We start from the raw sequence: 17,754 nt of genomic DNA on the forward strand, positions 1-17,754 counted from the left end.
GATTGTAAGATTATTATTTAATGGAATGAAAGCAAAGGGAAAAAGCATCGAGCCTATTAAAAAATCAATCTATTTTCTCAAAGATTTTCTCAAAACTTTGACACTCGTGGCTTCCCAATCTAGGACCAGAGGTATCGATAAGGTTGTCGACTGGGTTTCCTCCGCCTTTCTGGACAAGGCATCTGTTGCTTTATTCTCCTATCCTGGTTTGTACTGCATCTCGAAATTATATCCCAACAACTTGGATAGTCATCTCTGGTGCTCCTCAATCACCATCCTCCAGTCCAACATATTCTTCAAGCTCCTCTGACCTGTCCTGACAAGAAAATGTTGCCCCAATAGGAAATGCCGTCACTTTTGAATGCCAACACAATAACCATGAGCTCCCACTCATACACTGACTTGAGCCTCGCCCTAGCGATGAGCACTTGACTGAAGTAGGCAATCGATTGTTGGTCCTGCATGAGTACTGCTCTCAATCACCCTGACACATCTGTCTCTACCACAAATGGTTTACTAAATTCTGGAAGTGCTAGTAGTGGTACACTGCTCTCTCTTCAGAGGTCCTGTGTTGTGGCTTCCCCCTAATTAACTTAAAGTTTGGTGCGGTTGGGTAGTGTGACATTGGTGTCTCAAGCTTCATTGTGAAAGCCATATCATTAATGGTGTTGCTATTGTTTTGTGCTTGCCCAATAGTCTGTTGCGTCTGTTCTTGAGAAATTAAAGAGGACTTGTTTATGCAAAGTAAAGGATCCATTAACATCAGTTGAGCACGAACCTGGGCGAACGAGTCATTAAGGCTCATCAGAAAAGCCATGGTGTACTCGTTTTGGTAGTATTCAGCAAGACATTTGACTCTACCACATTTGCACTCACTTCTAGAAAAACTGTCTATAGTTGCTAAGTTCTTCCCAAATAGCCTTTAATTTAGTAAAGTAAACATTAGCATTGTTCTGATCTTGCTTCAGGTTAATTAGTTCTTGTCGAAGTCGGTTGATCTTGGCCTATTGCTTTGCTGTAATCGATCCTTCGAGTCATTCCAGATTTTGTTTGTCGTCTCGTAATAAGGTTTACTTTCTAAGATTTCCTTGGATATGGAGTTGAGTAGCCAAGAAATCACAATGTCATTATTTTCAGTCCAAGAAAGGAGGAGATTGGGATCATTAACCATTGGTTTGGTGGGGGGGGGGGGGGGGAAGGGGGCATATAAATTAAAAGGGGGGGGGGCGAACGAAGGAGCTATCAAACATATATTCATCACATCCATGAAATTAAATTTGGCTTAAGGATCAATGAAGTACAAACTAATGGGAATGAATTCAATGATAATGACGATGATCTCTACTGTTTTATTGGCTTGATGAATCGGTTGGGGATATACATCATACAACCATACTTTAATTTCAAGATGTTGAAATATTTAATTTAAATTACAGGATTTATTGTCTTTATTGTTAAGAATTATAATAGAAAATAATATATTCATATAAGAAGTTATAAAGAATAAATTATTTTCTTAATATAAGGAGATATTAAAGAATAAATTATTTCCTTAATATAAGGAGATATTTCCTTGGATTAGGAAACATTTGTTTTCTTATTTTATATTATTTTTTATTTCTCCTAATAATTAATATGAATTAATTATTGGAGATATCAGGTCATGTATCTTTTCTTTCATATTATTTTTTTTTCTGTTATAGGATTTTTGTAAGGGTTATTTATACCCTCGTTCATATCAATGAAATAATCAAGTATTCCACTTTATTTCGCATTATTCTGAAGTTCAACATGGGTTCAACATGGTATAACATGGTATCAAAGCGGGAATAAAAATTTCAAAACGCCTTCTTTCTTACAAATCCCGAAGAATTGCAAAAGGTGAAGCTTTCTCTTACGTTGGTTTCGCTGCTGCTGCTATGTCGTGATTCGCAAAACCTTCGGTCTCTCCACTGTTCCGCAATTGGTGAATTCGGTGACCGCCACCTGCGAAGCCCTCCTCTTCAATCAAGTTCGACGGTTCTGGAACCAAACAGCGACCTGCTTTGGATCGAGGCCGATCTCGGTGGCAAGATTGACTTTCCGACAAGATTCCAGCTTGAGCCCCTTATCAAAATTCGTCTCTAGGAATCTCTTCCTTTTTTATCATGTCGGAAAATACAAATGATTCTGCTACCTCTATTCTTTCGGTCTCTCCATTGTTCCGCAATTGACGAAATCGGTGACCGCCACCTGCGAAGCCCTCGTCCTCTTCCATCAAGCTCGACGGTTCTGGAACCAAACAGTGACCTGCTTTGGATTGAGGCCGATCTCGGTTGCAAGATTGACTTTCCGACAAGATTCTAGCTTGAGCCCCTTATCAAAGTTCATCTCCAGGAATCTCTTTTTTTTTATTATGTCGGAAAATACAAATGATTATGCTACCTCTATTCAGTCTTCCACCTTGTCATCTGCTTCTGCACTACCCTCTAGAACTACCGAAAATCATCCAACCCAAATCACCACAATCCGTCTCAATGGTGATAATTTTCTACGTTGGTCACAATCGGTGAGGATGTAAATTAGAGGAAGAGGGAAGATAGGCTGTCTAACAGGGGAAGTGTACTACAGATCCATCCCACGCAACCAGGGATGCAGAAAATTCCATGATAATGACATGGTTGGTGAATTCTATGGAAGAATAGATAGGCGCAAACTACATGTGTTTCTCTACTGCCAAAGAACTCTAGGAGAATGTAGCCCAAATGTATTCAGATATGGGTAACCATCTCATGTTTATGAACTGTCCCTAAAACTTGGTGATATTCATCAAGGTAATGATTCTGCAACAAAATACTTTAATTCTTTGAAGAGAATATGGCAAGACCTTGACTTGTTTAATGATCAAGAGTGGAAGTGCCCTGATTATGCTAGTAGGTATAAGATCGTTGTTGATGCAAATAAAATTTTTAAATTTCTTGTTAGTCTTAATGAGGAGTTTGACGAGGTTAGGGGCAAAGTTATTAGGAGAATTCTCATGTTTTCAATCCATGAGGCTTTCTCAAAAGTTCGCCGCGAAGAAACTCGAAGAGGAGTGATACTCAACAAGAAATTTACTCCTACTAGCATACCTGAAACCTCGGCATTGAGGCTCATGTCACTAAGCGGACTGTCCCATATTCACAAAAGAATGAGGAGAAACCCCGGATGTGGTGTGATCATTACAAAAAGCCACGACACACTAAAGAAACCTGCTGGTACCTCCACGGTAAACCTGCAGATTGGAAGCCAAGAAATAAGCGCAAGCCACCCACTGCAAATACTGCTGTCGAACAAACAAGCACATATAGCAAAGAGCAAATCGATTAACTCTTGAATCTATCAAACCCTAGTTTGGCTACTGGTACTCCAAATTGTTCGATGGTACATGCAGATAGAAAACTAAACCCTTGGATTATTGATTCGGGAGTTTCTGATCATATGACAAATTTACACTATTTATTTGATTCAAAAATCTCATGTTATGACCATGAAAATGTTTGTATTGTTGATGGTAGTTTATCTTTCATTGCTGGAAAAAGAAACATTAACTTGTCCAAGAGTATAGATCTTAAGTCTGACTTCATGTTCAAAAACTCAAATGTAACCTTATATTCGTCAGCAAAGTTTCAAAGGATTCTAACTAATATGTAATTTTCTGTGAATCTTCTTGGGTTTTTTAGGACCAGAAGTCGGGGATGATAATTGGGAGAGCTAAAACGATAGGACTTTACTACTTTGAGGAGACTGTGTCTATTGAAAAAAGGTTCAAGCTTACAGCAGTATGGGTTTGAACCCTGCAGTAGAAAAAATAATGGAATTGCATCTTAGACTAGGCCATCCAAGTTTTTCTTGTTAAAGACATTTATTTTCTAATTTGTTTAAGGGTGTTAATTGTGCTTTACTTCAATGTGAAACGTGTTATTTGGCAAAAAAGTCATCGCATAAATTTTGCTCCAAAACTATACTATCCTTCAAAACTTTTTTTCATGATCCATAATGATGTTTGGGGACCTTCAAAAGTCAAAGCAATATCAGGGAATAGGGGATTTATGACTTTAGTTCCATCCCAATCTGAAGAGTCAAATGATAGTTCTCAAGAAACTTAGGTAAGTTCCAATCCTGACCTTTTTTTTTTTTTTACCAACAGAAACTCAAGATTCGAAGTTTATGAATCTGGATCTTTCTATAGCCTTTAGAAAATGAACACTTTCTTGTACTACCAAATATCTCATTTCGAAATATCTTTCCTACAAAAAATCTCGCACAAACATCAAACTTTTTTGTCAAAAATCTCTAGTCTGTCTGAACCAGAACAATACAGGAAGCTCTTAGTAATCCAAATTGGAGAATGGTAGTAAAGGAAGAGATGGTTGTTCTTTTGAAAAATAGAACATGGGAAGTTATCACTCTACTAAGAGAAAAGTCTATTGTTTGGTGTAAATGGGTCTTCACTACTAACGTCAAAGCTGATGGGAGTGTCGTGTCGAAAGATATAAAGCAAGATTAGTAGCAAAATGATTCACTCAAACTCACAGAATTGACTATCATGAGACATTCGCTCTGATACCCATGATCAATTCCATTTGTGTCCTACTGTCCATAGCAGCAAACTGTGATTGGCCCTTGCATCAGGTCGACGTAAAAAATGTTTTTCTAAACGGTGAATTAGAGGAGGTATTCATGAATCTTTCATCAGGATTTGGGAAGAAGTTTGGAGAAGACAAAGTGTGCAGATTGAAGAAATCTTTGTATGGACTCAAGCAATCTCCTCGCGCCTGGTTTGAGAGGTTTGGAAAGGTGATTACAAAATATGGATACGCTCAGAGTCAAGTTGATCATACTATGTTCTACAAACTTTCAGAAACTGGTAAACTCGTTATACTCATTGTCTATGTCGATGATATTATCCTTACAGGAAATAATGCTAGGGAAATTGAGACATTGAAAGAAAGATTTTCCACAAAATTCAATATTAAAAATCTGAGAAATGTAAAATACTTTCAAGTGACAAACAAAATAGATAGTGTTAACAAATAACAATATCAGAGACTAGTGGGAAGACTAGTCTACTTGTCAAACACTCGTCCTAATATAGCCTTTGTTGTTGGCATGGTAAGTCAGTTTATGGTGACACTCCAAATACTCATCACTTGGATGTTGTCTATTGGATGCTTAGGTATCTGAAAGGAACGTGCGGAAGAGGACTACTGTTCAAGAAAAATGAGCACTTCGCGGAAGAGGACTACTGTTCAAGAAAAATAAGCACTTACAGATAGAAGCATTTACAAATGCAGATTGGGCTGGGAGGGTTACATATATAAGGTCAACCTTAGGGTACTGCACTTTTCTAGGAGGAAATTTAGTAACCTGGAGGAGTAAGAAACAAAGTGTTGTGACAAGAAGCAGTGCTGAAGCTGAATTCAAATTTGTGGCTCATGGGATATGTGAAGTTCTATGGATTAGAAGAATTCTCAATGAGTTAAAAATTCATAGTCCGCACTAATAAAGGTGTACTGTGATAATAAGTCTGTCATCGTCATCGCCCACAATCCTATCTTTCATGATAGAACAAAGCACATAGAGATAGACAGACATTTCATCAAAGAAAAAAATTGACGGAGAAGATATCTGCATGGTGTATGTTCCTTCTAACGACCAAGCAGCGAATATTCTAACAAAGGGTCTTCACAAAAAACAGTTTGACGGTTTAGTGTGCAAGCTGACTCTGAGAGATATCTTTATGCCAACTCAAAATTTAGAGTGCTCTGACTTAGAATTCATGCTTTTCTGGCATGTGGTAAAATATAGATCCAAACAATGTTTGTGAAGCTTTTAAAGCCCTCAAGTGGAATAGATTTGTAATGGAAAAAATCTAGGCTCGTAAGAGGTTTAATTTCAAACTTTACAATGAAAAAATTATGCCGGATGCAAATAGATCATTACATTCTAATCTTAAAAGTAATATAAATTAGATGGGAGCTCAGATAAATGCTTGATTTGCTACTAAAGAGAACAACCAATTATATTTTATTGACCAATTATTTAAAAGGTGCATTAACATCATACCACTAAGTTCCTATGAATTTACACATATAACATCTAAATTTTACATTTTAGATTCATACCACCCAAATATTTCATATCTCATAAAAATTATCCCCACTTTATCTTTTAAAATGTGAAACGCATTTTTTTTTGCTGCAAAAGGTGGTATGTATGTAGAAATAGAAGCTTAGATGTTATATATGCGAATACATAAGAATTGAGTTGCATATAAGTTAATCTTCTTCCTATTTAAAATCGTGTAATAAGAGATACACTTTTCAGCTTGTCGTGGAAGTTCCACATGAGATGCACTCCTCGTATGTATTTGGGACTGGTAGCTGAAATAGTGACAGAGGCCTTACGTTGACGTGAAGATATTTGCACTTTAAACGTGCTAAATATGCACTATTTACAATTCTAATGTGTTGTCTGCATAACTTTACTAGCCACGATAATTACAATTGCTTTTTATACTTAACTAACTGTTTTATTTTGATAATTCTTTCTTAAAGAGAAATTTTTCTCGAGCCTGAACCTGACTTGACCTACCAAACAATGTGGATTGAGAGCCCGAACGCTGTGGATGATATCTGGTTAGATTGGCTTTGGTAACGCATTCTTTGATTTGACTGAATTATTTGGAGAATATTTGCTAAAATTTGATTCCAAAATATAACTGACTTCATTGAATTAACTTCCAAGGTTTGAATTGAATATAGAAACCAACTTCAAATTTGTTTTTTCTTACTAAATTTATGAACTATATAATTAATTTCAACGGCCGTCATATCTAATCAGTTCCTACGGTGTTCCAAAAAATTGGGGAGCTACTTTCTTATTTTACTTTTGAATGGTGATAAGCACGTGATTATAAACATATGAGGAATTCCGATTATGGGGGGTGTTTTTATTCTTGGATGGTGTTTGGTGCGCTGAAATTCTTTGAGTAGAGAATTTTCTCGGTTTAGATGTTTTGATGTGTGGAATTAGAATTTGATTTTCTAATCATATATGCTTCAATGCCCCATCCCTTTTTTAAGGTTATTGGGGCAAATTTGTCCTTTAGGTTGGCTCAATCAATGATAATCACCGCGGGAGAATTCTTCAGTTAGCAAACAAAATATATCGTTCCATAACCCCCAAACTTTTTGAATTTATTGGATTAATGGATGCTTGGATTTTGTTGGACAAAATTAATGTTTAAGGTTTAGGTTTTAGGATTGGATTGATGCAATGGATGAGGAGTAAGAGGTGATGTTGGTCTAGGTTGAATTGATTTATTTTGATTCATTTTTGTTTTGGGCTTGATGTGGTATTTTTTTGGATATTTTGATGAGGGGTGCTTTTTGGGTCTTTGAAATTTATTTGATTTTTAAAATATTTTTTGCACCTGTATTTTACAATGGGTTTCAAGTTTAATGGTTTGCAATATGTATATTGTTGAATCCTAGATTGTTTCTTGTGAAACACTATTTGAGATTAGAGAGAAAGAGAAAGAGAAAGAGAGTTAGAGAATATAAAAGAATCTTTTAAGTGTCTCCAAAAGTGAACAAATCCAAAAAAAAATTTCTTTATTGATGTCATGACTTTCTATTTGTAAGAGTCTCTAAATACAAGTACATATAAAAAAAGAGCAGTTTTCATGATTGACGAAATAATTAAATTCAAATTACATAATAATGAATAATAAACAACGGCGTCTAGTCGATTGCCCGAAGCCTTGAAGTCAGCCGGTTATATCAGTCATATGTCAGATGAGTATGTAAGTCGGCTGTGATGTGCAGTCATATCTTCTTATAGAGATCAGGTTTGCTCGACCAAGGCTGTGATCATTCGATCGATGTTTCGGTCGATTGGGTTATATGATGTTGATCTTCTCCTTCCTATCAAATTCTCTATTTAATCATATGGAGACTCATGACATGTATATTCGTGCATGCATTTTATAGTACACACACACACGCTGCAAAATTCTGGAGTTACTGGTTAACATGAATAAAAAGAAAAGAAATAAATAGGCAGTGGTTGAATTGCTGGACCGGAGCAAAGGAAGTAAAATTAGCCACGCAACGCAACCGGATATAGTTTTACGTATGGATACGATAAGAATGTACGATGGATGAAAGCGAGGACGGTTGTGAATGGCGTAGTGCCCCAGAATCCAGAGAAAGTTGGGTGGTTTGCGGGGCCCAATTTTAGCGAGTGCGTACGCTTCTCAAACTCCTGGTAGGCCCAAAGTCCGAACCGTCCTCATCCATTTCAATCGCCCCGCGAGAAACTTCAAGAATGCACCTCTTTTACAATCTATACGCCTTATTGTTCAAACGCTTTTATACTTAGCGGCGTTGTCCTTTGCACGTCATAGCTTTTTCAAAATTTTAAATATATTTTTATATATAACCGACACACAGCAATATTTTATATATGCTTGCAGTAACATGTTTTTCTTTTTTAAAAATTATTTATCATTTAAATATGACTTTTAGGGAGGGGTGGAGGACGAATCAAATTAGCAGTTAACTGTCAATTCCACATAGCATAAGAAAAATGCGTAAATTAATTTAATACTGTCTCTTCGATTTTTCTAAACATATTTTCTATGTACAGATTTAGAATCCAATGCAATGTATGAATTCAATCAAATTATGAAATTGTATAATCATAGTATGTATTGAATGATAAACGTGGCACGCTTCGGATTCGAGCTACTGCTGCAGCTGCTCCTCCGCCTTCATCTCGGCGGTTGGCCACGGAATCAACGTATGTGCCGGAAAGCAGCAGTCGCAGGCAGTCTCGCAGCGCAGGTGCGGTGTAGGCCAACTTTTGTCGGCCTCTCCAATGTCTCCCGAATCTGGCCTTTCTGGGCGGCCTATCTCGGCAGCCTCACGGAGCGGGCCCCAGCACTCTACGCTGTGGAGTTCGGGGGAGTTGGAGTGGAAGTAGACCCAGACGAGGGCATCCTCGAGATCGGGGTAGGTCCTGAAAAGTCCGCCGTCGCCGTGGACGAAGGCCTTGAGAACCACCGGAAGTTCCCTCGAGAAGATGTGGTGGCGGAGGTTGGCGAGGAAGTCAAGGAGAAAGTGGCCGCCGCTGATGTGGCAGGGGGGTGCAGCGACATCTTTCCTCGAACCTTTCTCCATTCGGCCACCACCTCGTCTCGCTGCAGCTTGTGGTACCATCCCTGCAGCTGCAAGTTAAACGCAATTTCGAATTCAAACCATTTAGAATATGTATCAACTCCTTTCATATTTTTGCGTTAAATAGCTAAGGATTTATTATGAAATCCTCGCTATGATTTGCTTGATTGTATCTTAATTAATCCACCGTTTTATGTAAATTTCATTGATTCTGACTCCATATGTAGGAAACTAATGTTTTTTTTTTTAAACTGTTTTGATTCTACTTGGAGATTTTTCTTTAAAAAAAAAAAGAAATTTAGCATTAAAACAAATGCTCCTTTCAAACTACAGCCCCAATCAAATAATGGAATAATTGGGCAGACCTAACATCAACCAATCAAGTGAGGAGCTTTGGAAGTGTTGGATTCTGAAACCTGTTTTCAATTATTTAGTATTGTTTGGATAAATTTGTTTAATCCTAATGCTTCGAATCTCTAAAAAAATATAGCAAAAAAAATCGGATTGAAAATAATTAAAAAGATTTAAAGTGAAGATTTAAGAAGTTTGATTACCTGTGCCCAGTTGATGGTTTGGGATATGGCGAGGGTTAGGCAGGCTGTGACGTCGCTGTGGGTGAGAGTATAAGTGCGCGGAAGCTTCTCCGGATGCTTCCGGTCGTCCACTCCGAGGAACATAACCTTCAGCTTAGAGGCCTCGAAGATGGCCGGCCCGAACAGCCGAGCAACCTGAAACAAATTATTTTTTATTTTTATACTAAACAAATCCCATGTGTCAGTGGGAGAAAAACATCGATGGGGCTAAAAACTCGCCGGAAAAATGCGCTGCTGGCCGGGATGGAAACGGTGGCTGCCGACGGAGTGGCGGCGTGGGGGAGAAGAAGTAGGCTGATGCCGCCATGTGGGAGTAGGCAGCAGAGCCGCTGCAGAGCCCATGTTGAACACCGAAGATATTGGAATGGAGGTGTTTAGGATCTATGGTGGTATTATTTGATTTTGAATGTATCTCTTGGTCTCTTCCTCTCCCTCTTTTTATGACTTTAATAATCTATCTGTACATATATATATCTCGCGGTCGGCTGAGTAGGGAAGCGTGTCGGGAAGAAGATTGGGTGCTTTGCCTTACTTGTTCGCCAACTTTCCAGGCGGCATTTCCGGGAAAGCTTATACTTCAAGGGTAATTACGTGTCGAATACATATCTATATATATATTCATATATGTTGTAAAACAAATACAGAGTTACGTGTCAACACTCAACACTGAGGATTTTGATCGCCACGATAAATTTTTAATTGCTTGAATCTGATTGGCTTTCATACTTATACATAATATTATTTGTGTAGGGCACGCTCGCATTTTTTGATAATGAACATGTTTTTTTTTTTTTTGTTTTATTAAGGACTATTAGACGATGCAATTGATTTTTGTTCTGTATTATTTACTGTGTTTGGTTCAACTTATGAAACATGGATATCGGAGACATGACACAACACTATATATGTGGACATGACGTAAAAAAAAAAAAAAAAGATAAGTCAGTATTCAACACTATGAAAAAAAAAAAAAAAGATAAGTCAGTATTCAACACTCTTTTATATTTAATTAATTATTAATATAATATATTTTCTATTATTATTTATCGCACAAATTATGCAAGAATAAAATTTAATTTAGTAAATTTAATTTAAACTATAAAATTTCATGTTTATGAAAATTAATTTTAAAATTAGATATAATATATTTCGAAAAAAGTTGTCCATGCATGTTAGAAAATTGATTTGGATGAATGTTAGAGTGAGCTTTAACATGACGAAGAATGGGAAAGTTTGGTGTAAACGAGCTGAACACAACTGAGGTCAAGCTCAGCTCATATTCAACTTGTTTATATTTTGTGCGCAAAAAGTGTTAGTGTTCGGCTTATTTGCTTAGCGAGTTAAACACGAAATGTTCACAAACAACTAGTTGTTTTGACAACTCTATTCACGTAGTCATAAGATATTTTATATTAAAACATCATTTGAATCTAATTTAATAACTTTTATTTTATTTTCTTAATTAATACTTTTAATTGATTATAAATTTTTGTAGCTTTGTAGTCAATTAAATACTACTCAAAATACTACTCATCACAATATATGTATATATATTTCCTTCATATATTTCCTGTTACTTTTCTTGAAATTATATTATATATATAATTGATGAGTAGTATTTCAAGTCAAAATGAGCCAAACATGACTGATTGCGAACAACGAGCCGTTTTGATAGTTCTAACTATGAGTTATAGTTAATGTTAAATATATATTTATAATTTTCTAATTCATGTCTTATTTTTTCTTGAAATTATCTTAAGCTACGGTCCGATGCATTGTTGAGGTGTGTCTCGAGCATGTTCAACCTTGAAAAAAAATTGGACATATTTTGTGGTGTTGGAGCATGTCGGAAAAGTGCTGGTGTCTAATATGTGTCCGACACATGTACAGTATAATTTTAAATGTGTAGTGTTACATTGGTTTCAACAAAATTATTTTAAATGGCTTCATGATAATATAATATGAGGATTAACTTGTGAACTGCACTAATCTTATTAGGTTATTAAACGGTCTGGTCCGACTACAATGATAATTGTACATATCGCTTGTTATCTTTTATGGATAGATTTAAATCTATCCTGCTTATTCAAATTAAGATATAAGCTTGAGTGGAAGGTTTCGTGCTTGAAGTTTACTGATATATATATATATAATAATCTTGAAGGAAAACTGCCATCAAAATTTGTCGTCTAGCAGGGTAGAGTGCAGAGCATCAAGCATCATAAAGGCTTCCTTGTCAGCGAAGTTATGAGGGCTGGCTTATAATATGTAAAATTCATTTCAGCCTTAAACTAACCTTTATATTTTAATGGATTTTCAATCCTCCTATCAATATAAAAAGTAATCTGGGAATCATTTCTACATATGCTCCAAAAATATTTTTTATTAAATTAAAAAAAATTTAATGGTTAGATAATTAGGCTAGAAAATAATGATTTATTAGTATGTGTGGTGAATTTGGGTCTCTAAATCGGAGAGAAAACCTTATTAATATTTCCATAACTTCGCACATTACTTAAATTATTTGGTAACAAAAGTGTTTCTGGGCTATGCCCACTATTTTATTTTTAACTTCCAACCATTTCTTAATTAAAAAGTTTTATACCCACTATTTTATTTTACTTCATATTTTTATACATGAAGATTTACATGCATACCATTAAATCTCTACATATTTGCATATCTAACACCTAAACTTCACATTCCACTTACCTATTCATAAAAAAGTGCACTTCACTCTCCTAAATTAACATGATTGTATTTTTTTATGCCATATGAAAGATTTCAATGTTATAAACGTAAAAAGAAAAAGGAAAGTTCGGTGCTTGATATGTAAATACATAGGAATTATGTAATATGTAAATGACTCTTGTATATAAAAGAGAAATATATATGTATATATTTAGGGCAACCAATGCTGTTCTTCATTGTATTAACTCATGAAAACCACTGTCCTCATAAAAATGAAAAAAAAAAAATTACATCCATAAATTGACATGGTCATTCATTTATGTGAATTTGCGATGTTGGCCTCCCTACAATTGAAAGTCGTGACATCATGACCAACGCACACAAACAAAAACATAGGAAGTTCAAATATGGTGCAAAACAACTCATTTTCTAGATATAAAACCTCTGCAAAGCCAACAAATAACAAAACAAATCCGCTGGAAATGGTGTCCGTTCACTCCTACAAAATAGTCAAACCACCAAAACCCAACAGAAACTCTTCCAAATCACTGATAACCATTGAAACTCGTCTTTGTATCCACCCTCAGAAACTGATATAAAATGGACTCCAATGCCTCTCCACCTTTCCATTCCTCCTCCATTCATTCTCTGCATAATCTCTCTCCTCCCATCCTCCTGCAATTCAGCGTCCATGGGTGGCTGTGCGAGCAGACCCAAGGACATTAATGGGCAAACCCCAGAGGAGATCCCGGCCGAGGCCGAGGCCGAGGTCACGGCCACCGCCACCGCTGAGGTGACCAACGAGGCCATTGAGGTCCAAGCGGCCGCCCCTGTGGTCAGCCAAGTCAGTCATCCGCTCACATTTCAAATTAATCTCCATAATATATATGAATCTAATTTGTATTCATTTTGAATTTGATTCATGGCATGATAGGTGGCAGCGGAGGAGAGCAAGCAGGAGGGAGATTCAGCAGAACCAAAAGCTGAGGAGGAGACCAAAAAGACTGGTGACGAGACCCATGCAGAAAGTCATGAGGATGAAGCTACAAAAGAAGATGTGCAGAAGAGCGAGGTGGCTTCTTCTGCTGAGGAGACAAAGGCTTAATTAGTTCTTCCTGCTTTAACTGCAATTGCAATTCCAATGAAGGGAATTATGGGGATTGAGGGGGATGGTGAGGAGGATCTCTTTTGTTTTTTATTTTTTATTTAATTACTGCTTCGATGTGAAAACATTGCATCTCTCTGTTTCTAAATGTTCATTTTGATAACTGATTTCTTCTCTTTAAAAATTCTTTTTTTCTCAGGTTTTATTGATGGATTATTAAATAAGTTTGATTCTTGCTTGAGTTTTTTTTGTTTTAAATTTGTGAACAGCTTCTGCTTTGTAATCTTGATGATGAAGAAATAAATTCTTTATTTCAACTGTTGAAATGTATCATTTTGTAGAGAAATTGGTCAATATATGTAAACTGGGTTCTTTTTTCTAAATTATGTATTACTCCACACATAATTTAAAAATTAAGCAACATACTTTTTATATATTTATTGCCTTTTGACACTTGTATTAAGATTATAAGAATCTCATGCTCTTTTTGATGATGATCTTATGCTATGTTAGTATACATGTTATTATTGGAGGTTATAACTCCTCTGACATGTGGTGTAATGTTGTATCTACTAAATTGTTTTTTTTTTTTCAAATAATAAACCAAAAATTGATTTAGTTGACAAATGTCATTTCTTTTTGGAAGCCTAATTATTGAATTCAATAGTTTTTGTAAGTTGATGATGTATTGTTTAAGGAAAAAAAAAATTAAAGTCATTTGTTGGCTTAGTCACACCACTACAAATTCACCGGTCATATGATCTATTGTGATCTCGTTAGGGTCTAGAAAAGTAGTGACAATGTCCTAACTTCCACTAATTAGATGCCAATTGAGCTTCTCCAATATTGACCCAATTTAACCTAGGTTTAATGGTTGAGAATCATCTTGTAGATCGTATGAGTTTAATTATGACCTTACTCCAATGAGTTTCAAATTTTCACATGCCAAAATTTAAGTCATAAGAAAGTGATTAAAAAAAACTTAAATTTAATAGGCATCTAAAAATAATCAAAATAATAAAATAGAACAAGAATGAGACATGTTTATTTTATGGAAAAATGAAAATACTTTGTATTATTATTTAGCTAAAGCATCTACTAATAATGACTTATAAGTCAATAGTACTTCCTCGAGCTCGTTGAATGTGCCAATACAATTTAGGTGAAAGGGAGATATTGCAAATGTGATCATTAATAGGACAATTCTCCTTGAAATATGAAGTGTAAGGAAGTCATATATGTTGAGGTGGAGTCCGGTTTACGAAAAAAAATAAAATTTGCTTGCAGCCTTTTTCAACTGTTCCCGCCTCCCATTCTTGGAAGAGGCGCAATTCTTTATTTTGGTGGGTCCCACCAACCAATTAATGCTCCAGTAGTTTCTCTCCAAAAAAGAAAAAGAAACACAGTGGTTTTCCTTACATTTTTTTTCTGGCTCTCCCTCGTTTTTCTTTTATGTTGGTTTACGGGTGAAGAAAGCATCACACGATTACCACTCCTTGTGTTCTTCTTGGGCGTTGGCTCGCGGCAATAGGAGAAGTATCAAAGGTAGCACTTCCTAGTCCTTTGGTTGTTGCCCTCTCGAGTAGAGAGAAGGAGAGGTGAGAGAGAGGGAGAAAGAAAGAGAGTTTCTTGTAATCCTTGAGGAAGAAACAACGGTGAGGAATATATCGACTTTGTAATTCCTTTGAGTTGAGATAAGTATTTCTTATAAATTGAAACATTGTGGTGTAAACTCCTCAAGTAATAAAATCCTCTGCAACTCCGTGGACATATGCAATTTGTCGAACCACGTAAATTTGTGTTCTTTTTGTGTGAATTTTCTTGTTCTATTTTTCACTTCGTCGTCAATCATTTTAAATTTTCATATGTACCACAACAACTGGTATCAAAGTCAATGGCTGCAAACAAAGTGAAGGTTTCAGGGATCGAAAAGTTCGATGGCACAGATTTTGATTATTGGAGGATGCAGATAGAGGTGCAGATAGAGGACTACCTCTATGGGAAGAAAATTCATCTTCCGTTATTGGGGAAAATACCTGAAAGAATGGATGAAGCTGAATAGAATATGTTGGATCGACAGGCTTTAGGGGTTATTTGATTGACTCTATCGAGGTTCGTTGCACATAACGTCGTCAAGGAAAGGATGGCTGCAGATCTTATGACAGCCCTGTCAGGTGTGTATGAAAAGCCATCGGCGAATAACAAGATATATCTGATGAAGAAGTTATTCAATTTGAAGATGGTGGAAGGTGCGTCTGTTGTACAACACCTGAATGATTTCAATAGTTTCACAAATGTTTCACAAATCAATTATCATCTATGGAAATTGAATTTGATGATGAGATACGTGCACTGATCATGTTGGCTTCATTGTCAAATAGTTGGGAATCTATGAGGATGTCTGTCAGTAATTTTGCAGGTAAATCTAAACTAAAATTTGAAGATATTCGTGATTTTATTTTGGTTGAGGAGGTGCGCAGGAAAGATTCTGGTGATGTCTCAGGTTCGAGTTCAGCATTAAATGTTGATTCCAGATGGAGACCACAACAAGGCAAATCCTTGGTATGAGAATTGTTACAGATAGAGTCAAAGGCATGTTGAGACACTCTTAGGCTGAGTATGTGAAAAAGATACTTAGCAGGTTCAATATGAATAAGGCCAAACCAGTTGGCACACCCTTAGGAAGTCACTTCAGACTCAGCAAGAATCAGTCACCCAAGTCAGAGGAGGAACGAGATCATATGAGTAAGGGTCTTTATGCTTCAGCTATTGGTTCACTTATGTATGTTATGGTTTGCACCAGAACTGATATTGCCCATGCAGTGGGAATTGTTAGTAGATACATGAGTAATCCAAGAAAGGAACATTAGAAAGCAGTGAAGTGGATCTTGAGGTACCTAAGAGGCTCTTCAGAAACTTGTTTGTTTCTCAGGAAAGAGTTTAGAGGTACGGGGCTATGTTGATGTTGATCTAGCTGGAGACATTGATTCCAAAAAAAGTACTACAAGCTATATTTATACTTTTGGTGGCACTGCAGTGTCATGGGGCTCTAATCTGCAAAAGACAGTTTTGTTGTCTACTACAGAAACTGAGTATATAGTCGTGTCAAAGGCTGCAAAGGAGATGATATGGCTACAGGGCTTCTTGAAAGAATTTGGCAAGAAGGATTAGAAGGGAATACTTTACAGTGATAGTCAGAGCGTCATATTCCTTACCAGGAATCCAACATTTTAACATTTTATTCTAGGACTAATCACATTCAGATCAGGTATCACTTCAAACTGTCATTGTTGGATGACAGACAATTGTTGCTTAAGAAAATTTGTGGAAGCCAGAACCGTGTTGATATGTTGACAAAGGGTGTTACTCTGGAGAAACTGAAGTTGCGTGCAGCTTCAGTTGGTCTTCTAGCTTGAAGACAGGGGTCTTGTGTTGCAGAAGTGGAGGATAACACAATTGAGGAAAAGGGCTACGCCACCAGTGGAGGATATCAGTTTGAGAAAGAAGACGTTGTAGTTTGTGTACCGGTCTCTAACTGGGAGATTTGTTGAGTTGGAGCCCGGTTTACGAAAAAAAAATAAAAGTTACTTGCAGCCTCTTTCAACTGTTCCCGCCTCCCATTCTTGGAAGAGGAGCAATTCTTTATTTTGGTGGGTCCCGCCAACCAATTAATGCTGCAGCAGTCACTCTCCAAAAAGAAAAAAAAGAAACTGTGTTTTTCCTAACATTTTTTTTTCTGGTTCTCCCTCTTTTTTCCTCTCCCTCGTTTTTCTTCTACATTGGTTTACGGGTGAAGAAAGCATCGCACAGTTAGTACTCCTTGTGTTCTTCTTGAGCGTTGGCTCGCGGCAAGAGGAGAAGTATCAAAGGCAGCACAAAGGAGAAGGTCATCCAAAAGAAGCGCAATTTTGCCCCAGACCGCTTACAAGCTATTGAACAAGAAGTCAACAAGCTTCTTGAAGCAAAGTTCATATGAGAAGTACATCATCTTGCATGGTTAGCCAATATTGTCATGGTGAAAAAAGTTAATGGTTCATGGAGAATGTGTGTCGACTATACAGACCTCAACAAAGCTTGTCCGAAGGATAGTTTTCCCCTCCCGTGCATAGATCAACTCGTCGATGCCACGTCTGGACATCAAATGTTAAGCTTTATGGATGCA

At 36.6% G+C, this 17,754-nt stretch overlaps 2 protein-coding genes across 3 annotated transcripts; one reads left to right on the plus strand and one right to left on the minus strand.

Annotated features, from left to right (window-relative positions):
* Positions 1-8,565: 8,565 nt before the first annotated feature.
* On the minus strand, positions 8,566-10,363 carry LOC110025696 (protein STAY-GREEN, chloroplastic-like). Its single transcript, XM_020726311.1, is given in 4 exon segments — positions 8,566-9,172; positions 9,175-9,253; positions 9,758-9,931; positions 10,016-10,363. Coding segments are annotated over 4 exon segments (777 nt in total). The 5' UTR covers positions 10,139-10,363; the 3' UTR covers positions 8,566-8,771.
* Positions 10,364-12,940: 2,577 nt separating this feature from the next.
* Positions 12,941-13,798, plus strand: LOC110025750. 2 transcript variants are annotated; one of them, XM_020726389.1, is made up of 2 exons: positions 12,941-13,331; positions 13,422-13,798. In XM_020726389.1, exons 1-2 carry the CDS (start codon positions 13,098-13,100, stop codon positions 13,590-13,592), a joined length of 405 nt encoding a protein of 134 aa, XP_020582048.1. In that variant the 5' UTR covers positions 12,941-13,097; the 3' UTR covers positions 13,593-13,798. The 2 variants fall into 2 exon arrangements, with proteins under 2 accessions (XP_020582048.1, XP_020582049.1); XM_020726390.1 differs by having other exon boundaries at positions 12,941-13,322.
* The last annotated feature ends 3,956 nt before the right edge of the window (positions 13,799-17,754 follow it).

The sequence above is a fragment of the Phalaenopsis equestris genome, unplaced genomic scaffold (assembly GCF_001263595.1).
Source record: "Phalaenopsis equestris unplaced genomic scaffold, ASM126359v1 Scaffold000326, whole genome shotgun sequence".
In the NCBI taxonomy this organism is placed as follows: Eukaryota; Viridiplantae; Streptophyta; class Magnoliopsida; order Asparagales; family Orchidaceae; genus Phalaenopsis; species Phalaenopsis equestris.